The sequence below is a fragment of the Papilio machaon genome, chromosome 10 (assembly GCF_912999745.1).
Source record: "Papilio machaon chromosome 10, ilPapMach1.1, whole genome shotgun sequence".
NCBI classification, from domain to species: Eukaryota; Metazoa; Arthropoda; class Insecta; order Lepidoptera; family Papilionidae; genus Papilio; species Papilio machaon.
The window spans coordinates 6,301,576-6,316,462 of record NC_059995.1 but is presented as its reverse complement, the minus strand read 5'-3'; the positions used below and the strand labels follow the sequence as shown (position 1 = coordinate 6,316,462).

The 14,887-nt window shown below is 32.0% G+C and overlaps 1 protein-coding gene across 1 annotated transcript; it reads right to left on the bottom strand.

The window, feature by feature from the left end:
- Window positions 1-4,636: 4,636 nt before the first annotated feature.
- On the bottom strand, window positions 4,637-13,485 carry LOC106718005 (facilitated trehalose transporter Tret1). The gene is given in 11 exon segments (XM_045679725.1): window positions 4,637-5,259; window positions 6,086-6,220; window positions 6,719-6,839; window positions 7,045-7,320; window positions 7,573-7,656; window positions 10,291-10,397; window positions 10,399-10,417; window positions 11,064-11,161; window positions 11,288-11,333; window positions 13,086-13,160; window positions 13,244-13,485. Coding segments are annotated over 9 exon segments (1,452 nt in total). The 5' UTR covers window positions 11,331-11,333; window positions 13,086-13,160; window positions 13,244-13,485; the 3' UTR covers window positions 4,637-4,690.
- Window positions 13,486-14,887: the final 1,402 nt, after the last annotated feature.

Sequence of the window (14,887 nt, the reverse complement as noted above, 5' to 3'; positions counted from 1 at the left end):
AACAAACTTCGATTAAATTGCACACGAAAAACAGCGTCGTAAGCTTACGACGCTATTATATTATATTCGATATGAATCCTTATCCAAATAAATATGTTTGATGGCTAGAGTATTAAATGCAGATTACATTAGCCTTTAAACTATGTAATTCTGATCAATAGTTTGGAAGATATTAAATTATTAAAAACTACGCGCATTCGAAAAATGCTACTGCGGCGCGCGGCTGGACAAAATTAAAGGCACGCTACGATGTATTAGTTCGTTAATTTTCAATTTGTATACCGATTTTGATAATTATTTCATTGTTTAAAGGATAAGTGGTTATCTGGTGTATTCTAAATTAGTTTTTGAATTGAAGTACACACATATTAAATAGGAAAGTCCTTTTCTTTATTCGTCTTATTTATGTCCTTATACGTATTAAGGAAATTTGTAATTAAACTTCAAATTCACTAAAAATTGAGAAATAAAACAAACATTTTAAGAAAAAAAAAATAGCCGACTTCAAAACAAAAAAAACTATCTCAAACAAAATGCGCTCAAAAGTAACTTAAAAAAAACAATTTCAAACAAAATGCACTCAAAAGTAACGTAAAAAAACAATTTCAAACAAAATGCACTCAAAAGTAACGTAAAAAAAACAATTTCAAACAAAATTCACTCAAAAGTAACATAAAAAAACAATTTCAAACAAAATGCATTCAAAAGTACCATAAAAAACAATCTCAAACAAAATACACTAAAAAGAAACAAAATAATGTCATTAAAACTTCTTTCTTTCTTTCTTCTCTCTTTCAAAAACACTCTAAACTCTAAAGAAAGTTCTCTTCTTTCTTGTAACATGTCTATATTGTATAATTATTGTTATTTTGGAGTCGGTTTCGGCCTAAGTAGGGACATAAACGTAAGTATGTCTAATACATCTCAAATATAAAATGTCACCTATTTACTTCGGCCGACACCGACTGCGAAATAACAATAATTATACAATATAGACATGTTACAAGAAAGAAGAGAACTTTCTTTAGAGTTTAGAGGGTTTTTGAAAGAGAGAAGAAAGAAAGAAAGAAGTTTTAATGACATTATTTTGTTTCTTTTTAGTGTATTTTGTTTGAGATTGTTTTTTATGGTACTTTTGAATGCATTTTGTTTGAAATTGTTTTTTTATGTTACTTTTGAGTGAATTTTGTTTGAAATTGTTTTTTTTACGTTACTTTTGAGTGCATTTTGTTTGAAATTGTTTTTTTACGTTACTTTTGAGTGCATTTTGTTTGAAATTGTTTTTTTTAAGTTACTTTTGAGCGCATTTTGTTTGAGATAGTTTTCTTTGTTATTGTAAGTTCTTATATTATTTGTAATAAAACCTTAAACCTGAGATATATGAAGTAAATAATAAATACTGAAACCTATTAATTCGTGTTTTATTGAGTACTGTTTAATACGAATATTGTATTTTACTAGTTTTAACAGAAATGAAGTCGTCGGATTAAAGTCAATGTTCTTGAAATCTGTAGAGTAAAACTTAATTCCATCGTCTGTAGTGTAAATACGGAGGATCGTGGGTAAATAAACAACTTTAATTTAGACAAAGCAAAGTAATTTGTTAAACAATTTTTTTGCAACACAGCTATCGTTCAAATTGAAAGCAATATCTGAAACATTTTTTAAATTGAATACTGTGTCTTCAAACTAATTCTAAGTTATAAGGAACATTTTGAATTTCTTTAACCATGTATTAAATATATGTATAAAAATCCTTATGATACATTTGTGTACATTGTGAAATTTGTTTGCATAGGACGAATGTGGTACGGCTCAACTGTCTAAACATCGGTTACCCAACATGGATTCACACCTTTAATATAAACCATACTTGATTTATTCAAATCAACACAGGATATTTTATAGCATACGCTCCAAGATTACACCGTAAAATTCACCATTATTTCAAAATTAGAGTCGACGTAGTTTTTCATGTTATATAACCGTAGAAGTACACTGCTATTACGCCATCCCTTTCATTCTCTAAAACCAAAACTAAAACTATCATGTCATTCTAATATTATAAATGCGAAAGTTTAGATAGATAGATGGACGGATGGATGGGTGGGTGGATGTTTGTTTGAAGGTATCTCCGGAACGACTGAACGGATCAAAGCACAAATGTAAAACATAGTCTGGAAAAACATATAGGCTAGTTATAATTTAATATCTTTTTTTATTTTGCGCGAACGACAGCTAGGGTATTATACAAGTTAAATTTGTAAAATATTTGCCAGTCCCAATCCAAACTAGTTTGCATAGGACAGAAAGCTCAGTTACTTTTAAATGTTCGTTTGCGAACAAGGGTATAAATGCTCTATCAGTGTATTAAGTCCTTACCAAACTATCTTACTAATATTATAAATGCGAATGTTTAAGTGGACTGACGTATGAATGAATGTTTGAAGGTATCTCCGGAACGACTCATCGGATCTTGATGTAATTTGGCAAAGATGTAGAGAATAATCTGGAAGAACACAGGCTACTGATAAAGTTTTTTTTTAATTCCGCGCGAACGGAGTTGCGGTCGACAGCTAGTGATCTATAAAATGTAGATAGAACAAAATTTACGTAATGAAAATTTTCCTATTGTAGTACAGACAGCGATCGATTTCCACGTCCACTGTCAAATACATAAAAAGATATTGTTTACAACAAAAATTAAGGCCTTGTTATTGTTATATTTCAAACTAGTAATTGCCCGCAACTTCGTCCGCGCGGTATTAAAGTAAAATCTAGTAATAGACATAGCTTACAGCACCTTGGGATAGCATAGCTTCCAAACAAGAATTTTTCAAATTGATTCGATAGTTTCGAAGCCTGAATGCAAACAAGAAAACAATCATTTTTTCCGTCTTTATAATATTAGTATAGATATGCAAATTTCTTTAAATTAGGAATAGAAGCTGCTTCTTTAATAAGGTTTAAATAAAACAAGAAGGTCAAAATTATAAAAAGTTTAATAACTGATTCGTATAAAAATAGGTTTAATTAGAAAATATCAAAAAAGACCATATAAACTAAGAGCATTTAGTTTTTTTAGATATACTGCCTACTTAGGCAACTGTATTATATTTTCAAAATACAAGCATAAAAAAGACAACATGATATTTAATATCACACTTATCTATCTATATATATAAAAGAAAGTCGTGTTAGTTACACTATTTATAACTCAAGAACGGCTGAATCGATTTGACTGAAAATTGGTGGCCAGGTAGCTTAGAACCAGGAATAGGACATAGGATAATTTTTACCCCGTTTTCTTTTCTTTTTTTTTTTTATTCCGCGCGGACGGAGTCGCGGGAAAAAGCTAGTATTATTTAAATAAAATATTTATATTGCGTAAATCGTATATACAAAATACGCTTACTTAAAATATTTATAGCTATTATCAAAAAGCTTTACTTCTAAATATTAAGTCTAAAGTACCATGTTTTACATAGTTAACGAACCGCATGATTTTTTGTTACTGTACTTGAAACTATCACAAGAGGTACGTAATATTACATATAAAATAGATTTTGGTATACAGCACATGTTATTAAAAATGTACACGCTTATTTGTTAAGCTGTTACCACAAAAAAAGTTAATGTACAATACAAATAAGGTTTAAAATGTGTAGTTTTTTTTAACTTAACAATGATAAAAAATTGTGGACACAAAACTTTTAACAAACAAAATATTAATTAATGAAAATGGCTCTGCCGTGGCGGAGTGAAATGAGTGAGTGAATGAATGAGTGTAGGTAAATGTCATTATAGCTTTTTATGAATAGAATGGGGGGGGAACTATTATATTATCACAAGCGTGTTCTTTGTATATGCACACACGCACATTAATATATTGCAATCTACTAATACTTATGTTTTTTATAAGATATAGGATAAGTTTTTTCGATATTGATTTGAATTGTTTTTTTTTTCTTAAATATGATCAGTTTGGGCAACAGCTAACGCTATATTTTTAGTAATTACAAATTAACTCTGTGTAATTTTGATTTAATGTACACTAACCAGTTAAGAAACCCACTTATAAATGCAGCTTTAGAACTCTGGCCGGCCTTTGCCTTGCAAAATAAATGCGTATGGAATATAATTACCACTGCCGAAAGCTGTACACAAAACGTTTTTTCTTTTTTTTAAAGTATACCAATATGTTTTTGTACATGTATTTCGACAATGGAAACTCTAATTTAGAATACTACACTATTTTTAAATCAGTCTTGGAACATTTTTCACAGAAAACACACTGATATTAAAAGATTTCGAGAAAATGATCTTTGCTAGTATAACTCTTAATGTACAAATAAGTTGTTCTTATTTCACAAGTGGACAATCATACAAAAACATTCTTACATATTAAGTATAACATAAAATAAAAAATAATGGTTTACCATATTTGGTAAGCAATAGGATAGGAGACATTTTACTTTTCAAGTGTCTCTTAGAAATTTTATTTTTTAAATATAGTATGCAAAATGTTATAATAAACTTGTAACATAACTAACCGTGAGTTTCTGAGAAACATATTGGTATCTCTGTTTTGCCAAAGATAATGATAATGACGATATATTTTATACCGAAATTTCGGACTCAGAAACCCACGGTTTTTTAATTAAATAACTATGTAGATACTAATGTTACATTAAGATTTATTCTCAACATCCTTAACTCTGTTCAACTCAATCAACTCAGCCTCTACTAATATATCTTTGTTAACGTTCGCATTATCTATATACAAATCACCTTGTAACAAAATTTGTATATCATGTAAGCTCTTATCACGTGTTTCGGGTACATAAAAATACGTAAATACAGCGCCGCTAAACGTCACGAAAGCAAATATCCAAAAAACTCCAGTTAACCCAAGTAAATTTTTCATAAGTTGATATCCTTTGCCTACAGCGAAACCTAGTAATCCCCCTAGAATATTCAATGACGTCATAGCAACCGCTTTTACATTTAAAGGGAAGATTTCTGCGGGAACGATTCCTATAACGGAGTTGAAGCCTAAAGTAGATACTATGGTTGAAATAAGGATTCCAATAAATGTGAGTATTCCGTAAGGACTAAGAGATTCGTGCTCGATTCGAACAACGTCTAATAAGAAGAAGTAAAAGCCGATGACCGCATAGGAGATGCCAGTGCCGAGGAGTGAGTAAATGATCAAAGGTCGACGTCCAACTCTGTCCACCAAAGTTGATGATATCAAAGCTGAAAAATAAAAACCATTTTGATGTCATCGACAGGTATCGTAAATCTCTATAGTTTTCTACTATAATCCCATAAAATCTAGTCCCGCAAGGATATTATTATGGCAGTTCTTTAACATTGACAGGAATACAAGATTTATGGGTTACCAGTGAGCAAAAATTTCCCTACTTCTTACGGAACTCCAAGTTACAACTACAAGACCTTCTAATAGTATTAACAGAAATTCCCTTTTGTATTTACATTGATAAATCCAAATACATTAGCAAATTAACCTACATGTGATAACATCATACGTGATATTTTAATTTCAAAATTATGAACATGGCAACATTAAACTGTGCAGCTGTCCTTATTGGTCAAAATATAACGCTGGTAAAATGTCATAGTTAGTACACATATTTCCGAATACCCTAAAATCCTTGCGGAACTATAAAGTATTAACTTTGTCTATCTTACTAATATTAAAAATGCGAATCTTTAGATGGATGGATGGATGTTTGTTTGAAGGTATCTCTATAACGGCTCAACGGATCTTGATGAAATTTTTCACAGATGTAGAACATAGTCTGGAAGAACACATAGGCTAATTTAATTTACAATTAAGTTTTTTTTTTAATTAATATCGCACGGACGGAGTACGAGACTGTTATTATTTGATAAATTGGCAATTAACTGTAAAGATGTATATTGATAATCCATTATGAATATTATCAATTTTCGATAGTTCCCATAAAATTTGGAATCGACAGTTGCATTATTCCATATTAATTATAATACAAATAAAACTGTTTCTGCGAAATGTATAATATAATGCAAATATACTAACAGACACCAAACTTGACAGCTCCGAACACAATGGATATTGTCGCAGGCGCCATTTTGAATTTGCTCTCTTGCACGATGACTATCAAATATTGTTGTATAGCCATGCCGCCAGTCAGAATTTGCGTCATTTTCATACCTAAAACATTTTTTATAATCTTACTTATATATTAATGCGAATGTTTGGATGGATGGATGGATTTTTGTTTGAAGGTATCTCTAAAACGGCTAAACGGATCTTGTTGTAGATAGTCTAGAAGAAAACATAGGAACACTTATTATATTTTTTTTAATTCCTTGCGGACGGAGTCACGGGCGACAGCTAGTTTCATATATTACGAAACATTAAAAGAATATAATGTAGAGTTTGTATTTCAAGTTTTTATGATTTTTTGTTCCATGAAATACCTTTAGAAGGCACGTCTAAAGTGAATCTAATATATAAAATTCTCGTATCACAGTTTTCGTCACCGTACTCCTCCGAAACGGCTTGACCGATTCTCATGAAATTTTGTGAGCATATTCAGTAGGTCTGAGAATCGGCTAACATCTATTTTTCAAACCCCCCCCCCCCATTTTTTTTAACTGCGCGCGGACGGAGTCGCGGGCGACAGCTAGTTATATATAAGTTACATACCAGCAGCTATAATCACAGCTTTCCTGTACTGCTTGCCAGTGAACAGTTCCTTTGCGGAACTCGAACTACGCATTGCGTTCTTGACACCATTTTGCATTATCTGTAATTCTTCTTCTAATGCCTGGAAAATTAAAAAAAATATTTTACGAAACATTAACAATCATTGGTTGCATTTATATAGCGCAATTGTAAATTATTTTAGGAACAATACCAACAGCCTAATATCAAAATGTCCACTGACCCTTTTCAAGTTCTGTTAAACCCAAATTTAATCATCAATTTCATTCACAATTAGCTATTAAAGTGTTAATAATAATTATACTCACATTAACGTCTGAATTTCTTAATTTCGCCAATTCATCTCTCGCTGCGTTCACTCGACCTTCCTTCAGATAGTAATATGGTGATTCAGGTATCCACCAACACGCGAGAAAGTAGATTACAGGCAAAGGGAGCAACGAATAGCTCAAAACTTCGTACGATAGAAATGAACCAACACACATCACTAGCAAATTGCCAAAATTAAACATAAATCTTGTTACTACGTTCAATGATCCTCTGAGCTCTTTATACGATATTTCTACTAAATACATTGTTATCACCTGCAAAAAATTACAGACGACATATTATCATCAAGACCCTCACAGAAAAATGTCCTCATCATTTGACGGCTATGTAGTCATCATCAAAATATCCTGGCCTGGCCTTTTCCCACTTATGTGGGGTAGGCACACAAGGTTTTAAAAAACCTTAAAGTTTTGGCTTAAGTTTTTACGGCATTTATGGTTTTTTTTTTGTTTTATTGTAAGCGTTACAAAAGTTTATCTTAAAAAAATGTATTTTTAAATACTTACGGTGGACAACATTCCTGTACCAAAACCCCAGAGAAACTTTGTAATACACAACATCCAACCATAAGAAGAATATATCACAAATATCTGAAAATATAAAATCTCTTATGGAAACTAGTGGATAAAACAATATTTTCGCTCTAATTTATCTTTGGTCGGTTTTATTCTTTATTGTAAAAACTTTACATAATAAAGAAGTAAGTATTATAAAATACAGTGAAACCTGGTTAAGTGAGACATCAAGGGACCTGCAATGTCGTTTCACTTATAGAGGTATTCCACTTACCCAGTGTCTCAGATATACAGGTATAAATAAATATCTGTCTCATTTACAGAGGGTTCCATTCATATAGGTGAGAATACAGGTTATTTCAGTTATACAGGTGCGATCATTAAATAAAATAACTAATATAATAATAGATAATATAACAATAGATTTTGGCACATTAAATTCGGCACAAACTTCTTCGCGTGTCTTCCCACTTTCATAAACGGATATTAACTTCAGTTTTTCACGTAATGATAACGATTGTAGCTTTCGTTTTGACATTTTTCAAATAAACATCTGTATGATAGTAAAGCGAAACTAAAACTGAAGGTAATTGAAGCTCAAAATTACGTGTGGAATTTGTGGGTAGAATAAGAATGAGTAAACAAACAATGTTATCTCAGTTACAGAGGTTTATGCATATAAAATTTACTCGCTGTCTCAGTTATAGAGGTAACTATTAGTGATGCAACGGATGTCTGTTTCCGTTTCCGCAAGTGCGGAAGTTCCGCACCCTTTTCAACATCCGTTTCTGTTTCTGTTTCCGCAACTTTTATAACGGAGATAAAACGGAACTTTACGACACCTGAGAGATCCAAATGCGCGGCGCGAGACGCGCAGTCCGTGCGCGGCCTTTCGGCACTTGTCGCATTTGTTTGTTTACGTACTTTTTTTGAATTTAAGCGCGTAATATTTTCTGCTGCTGTTTGAGACAACCAGCTTCCCTTGCTGGAGTTGACTTTCTAGTTGTTGTCCATATAAAATTTGACAACTGGCAAAATGTGACTATTTCATACTTACGAGTTATTAAATGTGCTTTTGAATAAGTGATAACCATGCAATATATAATCATCATTATTATCATCAGCTCACTATACATCCCCACTGAGGGGCTCGGAGCCTACCCCAAATTAGGGGTGATTAGGCCATAGTCAACCACACAGGCCCAGAGCGGGTTGACTTCACACATATCATTGAATTTTTTCTCAGATATGTGCAGGCAGCATCACTATGTTTTCCTTCATCGTAAGAACGTCGGATAAATGTACATATCATAATCGAAAAACACATTGGTACATGGCGGGATTCGAACCCAGGACCTGCAGATTGCAAGTCAAGTGCCACGAGCCACCGACGCCTAATAATTATATCTTTTTCTAATCTAGATTTGGTGTATTTGATACTTAGCACATTCACTGTTTATAAAATAAAAAAAGGTAACAGCTGGGAGCCAAAACTTTTTATGGTGAATTTTTATTTAGTATCTGGGAATGTTTGAACATATAGATAAAATAATAATGTTATTATAATTATTTAAAAAAAAACACATTTTTTGCATTTGAGCACTAGGGATCATCATTTTGAGCACTAGGGATGGCAATGGTTTAGTTCACTAATATGTAGATATTTGTTCCACTATTGCATTTCTATGTACTAATATGTTACAAGATTTTGACAAAGTCAAGTTTTTCATCAAATTCCAGAATATTAAGTAAAACATGTAAGGATACTAATCAAAACCAGCTTTTATCTTCTCGGTTCAAGATCTTATAACATTTCATACACACCCACACATACACACATGTGTCATAGCATTGTCACTACATTATTCCCACAACAAGAAAAGCTGGACTACGAAATACCCGCAAACGCCGCCGAAGTCCCTGCAATCACGAACGAGGAATTCGTAGGCGCATACAACGCAATAAAGAATAAGAAGGCGCCGGGTATGGTTCGCATCCCTAACGTAGCTCTGAAGGCGGCAATGAAGGGAGAGCAAAATGGGTTTCAGGAGGTATTTAACAGTGGTCAGCAGTGAATGTATTAATAAAAAAATATATTTGTTGTTTGTCAACACGAGTGGTTTGGCGAACATTAATTTTTAAATAGTGTAATTTTGTTTCATGAAAATAAATAAAAAAACACGTATTTTAACTTATTGAAGCACAGTAAAAAATACATACATTGAAGGCTAAAGGACACCGATATCCAATACCTTAATAAATTAAAAACGAATACAAACTGATTTTCCAAAAAAAAATTTTTTTGTAAATATGTTTTTTTTTTATTATTTACACTTCTGTTTCCGCATCCGTTTCCGTTTCCGTTTCTGCTAAAATTTATTTTTGACATCTGTTTCCGTTTCTGGTTCCGGTAAGACACTTCCGTTGCATCACTAGTAACTATGATGATAAATTGAAAGAACAAATCCCAGATATAGAAGTTTACCTCGTCCCACTAACAGAAGTAATTCAGTGCCGAAGTGTTGGGGCCTCAACATGAGTTCCAGTTATGGAGGTTTCTCACTTATCCAGGTCCCACTTAACCAAGTTTCACTGTATATATGAATGATATTAACATAAAAGGGTAACTCTCTCTCTCTCTCTCTCTCTCTTTCTCTCTACTATGTCTCTTTTTCTGTTTCTCTCTCTGTCTCTAATTTTTATACTTACCGTTCCAAATGCAATAGGCGCTGCACTTCCTATCACAGTAACTCGGCGGCCAAAATTATCAGAAATGTACCGAGTGACTAGACTGCCAGACAGAAATCCCAGCAGCAACCATCCAAGACGCCACGTCCTGCAAAAAAAAAGATATTTTTTTTATCAAGTACTAGCTTTTACCCGCGACTCCGTCCGCACGGAATAAAAAAAAAAAAAAAAAACGGGGTAAAAATTATCCTATGTCCGTTTCCTGGTTCTAAGCTACCTGCCCACCAATTTTCAGTCAAATCGATTCAGCCGTTCTTGAGTTATAAATGGTGTAACTAACACAACTTGCTTTTATATATATAGATTATTTGTAAGTATGTACCATCTTTTTATTTTTACCGCTTTAAAAAATGTAAGTTCTTACTAAAAGCTAAAAAACAAATTAAGATTATCAATTTCCTACAAGTCTTTAATATCAATTAATATATATTATATGTTTAATTTAATGTGCACCTAATTTTTTCTTAATATTCGTCGTGTTCGCAAAAGAATTAAAAGTTGCATTTTGAAATATAAATGTTTTAATGAATAAAATCTAATAGCATGAAGATGTAGGACGGATTTCCACTCTCAAAACATTCGTTCTGAAACATTGTCAGCCTTCATAATAAAACTCTTGAAAAGTAATATAACAATATGTTTTCATGGTAATGTTTTGGCAGTGAAAACACGCTGTTAGATGATTCCTAAACAAAAAATTAATACTAGTGCTTAACGACCGATTAAAATCTTACATCTGTAACTCGAACATTTGTTTCGTTGTGGTGGAAACGCGGCAAAACGATTGTGGGCCACGCCGATGACGTACCCATCGTCAGTGTTGCCAGCGACACTGAAATAAAAACATTTCACATTATTCATATTTACTTCAAATGTAACATTTTTCATAAAATACAGTCATTTATTTTCAATTATTAATATACCATTAAAACTTTAATTATACACGTTTATAACTTACCAGAAAATGCTACAAGATACTGCGCTCCTTTGCCACGATCCATTTTCTTTAAAAAAATAAATTAAATAAAAAAACAATAGAAGAATAATATATGCATAAAAATATTTTAACACTTAAAAAATATACAAAAGGCAAAAGTAAAATTAAAAGAAATGTAATAAACAAGAAAATGTAAATGAAAATTGCTATTTTAAATTAATTAAAAACTAACGCGCAAACCAAAATGCTACGAGTGCACGAGTAAGTGACGGTTGCAACTGACTCATTTACACTAACCAAAGTCAAAGACGGCCTATTGCTTATATGGGCCTTCGTTAATTCAAAAAGGGCTTTCCCCGGGAGTTATACCCGGGACTTGAACGTGTAAAAATAATATACTGTTCGTAAGAAACGGGATTCTTACCACGATTAGGCTGTTTGAGAATCAGTCGGAAAGAATCTCGTTTCTTACGAACAGTATATTCGTAAAAACCACGAAAGTTTGAAATTATATGTGTAAAAATAAGTTTAAATTTTTGGACAATGAGATAGAAATATTGGTAATATCGACTAATCAAATCAAACTGTAGGACATATCTGTACTTGTACAATTCATAAAGTTACAGTGCCCGTATGTAATATCCAAAAAAAAAAATCATGTTTAAAGAACATGAATATTTGCGTTGTTTATGACGAATACCCAATTTCTTGTCCCCAAAATTTTTGTTTGTGTCTGTCTGTCCGTCAGACTGATTCTGTGATTGAGAGATGTACAGATATTACGACAGTGAAAACGCACAGAAATGAAATTACATATTTTTATTATACTAATTAAGTAATCTTCATCTATAAAAAAATGTATATCTGTAAAATGTATGTGATCTGTTTAAGGCTGATGTATTTAAATTATTAACTAATATTTTAAAAAAACATCGAAAATCCCCGACATTGTCTGAATCTAATGAATTAAATTTGCAATGAATTACATCATACAGCCTTCAAAAAATTGTGCTCACAAAAGATAGTACCTAACACTGTCAACACACTGTATTATCAACACGTGTATTTTTTACGCCCTTTTAGCAACATTGTTGTAATCAAACCATTTTAACTGTAGGTTTCCACTGCCGAGTTACTTGTATTAACACGTTTTATTGTCTCTGTTTTATTCAAAGATATTATGAGAGATGACAATATATGTCAACAAAAGTGTAACGACAGTCGAAACCCACAGTAAGAGTTCTTCGAATTGTTCAGACTAAAAACAACTGCACAAACGTTACCTCTTAAACGTGACCTCTTACGTTTTTGTTTTGTATAAGCTTCCCGTTAAATTATGATAAGGCCATACGTGACTATAATATGAACTGTGTAAGCTAAAGTAAATAAGATGAAACTCTAAACGAATCGACATACATACGAAGTTATTTAGATAAGTCAATTTTTAAGATTGTTATGACCGTTGTACATATTTAGCAAGCATTAGAAGTATGAACTAAAACTGCGGACAACTTCAAAGACTCGCAAAGGTTTACGGCCGAAGTAAATAATCGACCTCGATCTATTTTTGCACATCGAAGGTATTATTTTTAAACTATTTACCATTATTTAATTAAGTGTAAGTGATCTTAGGATCGGAATTGCAAAAAAAATCGTTTAGGAGGAAATTCATACTTTTATCCCTGACACAAAATAGTTAAAATTATTTTTAACTAATAGAACTTAATAGAATCACTTCAACATTTTGAAATCATTTAACAAGTGAACTACATTATTAATACTATAAGTTAAATACTAAATTAAATAGGTATTTTTATACCTTTAATTGCGCCAGTCTTTGGATAAAATATGCAACAGCCGTTTAATTCATTTTTCTACAACATTATGATTTTGTCTGAAATTTTAAAAGAAAAATTAAATGGATGTCGACATTTTAAAGAGCGTAAATATGTATTAGCAACTTGTCAATGTACCTACCTATTTTTTTTCTTAAATCAGGAAAGAACTCTCGCAAGTTGGTTGAAGAGTGTTGCTTAGGTGTGATTGGGAGTTGAAGGTGAGACTTCTGCGGCTTGTATTAATAAGGTAAAACTGTTGATTTTAACGTAAATATATTCTCAGTAAAGAAATAAGAATTTTAACTTGGATGAATTGTGATACTATGAAAGAAAGAAAGAAAGAAAGAAACTCGTTTATTACCACACAAGTACAAGAGAAAAAACAATATATATGGTATAAAGTTAAGTATTAGTAGGTGTAATATATCTTCCATCTCATACTTTACTGTGGTAATGTATATTCGTATTTTTATTAATGTCTAAGTTACCTTATTTTATCGTTTGTTCTGTTTAAAGCCATAAATATATTTATAAATTACCTTGTTAATCACTCACAGTCTATTTTTTTTATATTTCATGAAAAACTTACTGAAAACTTTCAATAAAATTTGCGTTATAAGAAAATAATGATAAATAAAAAAGGTAAACAAATTATGAGGTTATATTTATTATCTCGGATATATTTAAAGGTAAAAGGGCATTATCTTAAAAGGTTATATCTGTCGCACATCAACTCTCACGTTTCTTTTTTTTAATAACATTATTGATAGTATTATTAAAACATGATACTAAAATAACAAAAATATTATAGAGATGTCTGCAATCTACATAGTAGTAGTCAGAGCTGGGCATTAACTCGTTAATCCGTTAATCGTTAATTAACGAAGTTAACATTTTGCTTAACGGATTAACTTTTAAGTTAACTTCAAAAAGTGTTAACGCTTTTGTTAACTTCCGTTAAACTCAACTTCCGTTAATAAAAGTCCGTTAATCGTTAAATTAGAATCTTAGAGACGTGCTGTCATTTTGTTTAAATTACGCGCCACGCCACGCTCGTAAGTTCAACTATGTTGGGCGACTGTCGGCGACTCGAATGGTGAACGAACGAGTTGATAATTGATATATGTGAAGTTCGCGTGCAAGTGTGATGCATCAGAGCGTCCGGGAAAGACGTGACCAACAGGACAAAATCAAAAGAAGGTTCGAAATAGTATATTTCATTACGAGTATATAAAAGCGAGAGTATGTAAAAGCCCACATTCCGAACGCTCTTCGTCCCTGCAATACGCCACTTTTTGAGCAACTGTATTAAAACACTTTTACTCGTGCTATTTCTTTAGCTTTTCCAAACTCGTGCGTTCTCTTTCCCAACTGTCAAAATAATGTCTATTAAAGAGAAAAAAAAAACAACCACGAAATTTTTACAAAAAAAAATCATTGAAGTTTTTATGATTCATGCAAATATTTATAGAAAGAAGCTCCTCCTCCAGAATGGGTGAAGAAAACAAAAAAAATCTCTGGCGCCATTTTTCAAACATTTTAGTTAGTTGAGTTTATTGTGTTTTTATTATTCTATTAAATTGCTTCATATTTTCGCAACTATATTAAAAATAGTTGTTTACTACACGTGCGGAACTGTCATTACAACTTGTTCCAACTGTCAACCCTCACCTTCGGCTGCGCCTCGGCTCGGGTCGCTCGGGTAGACATTTGTCGGAACTCTTTGCAATGACAGGCTTTCCGCGCTCGTAATGAAATATACTATAATGCATTCATACTTGTC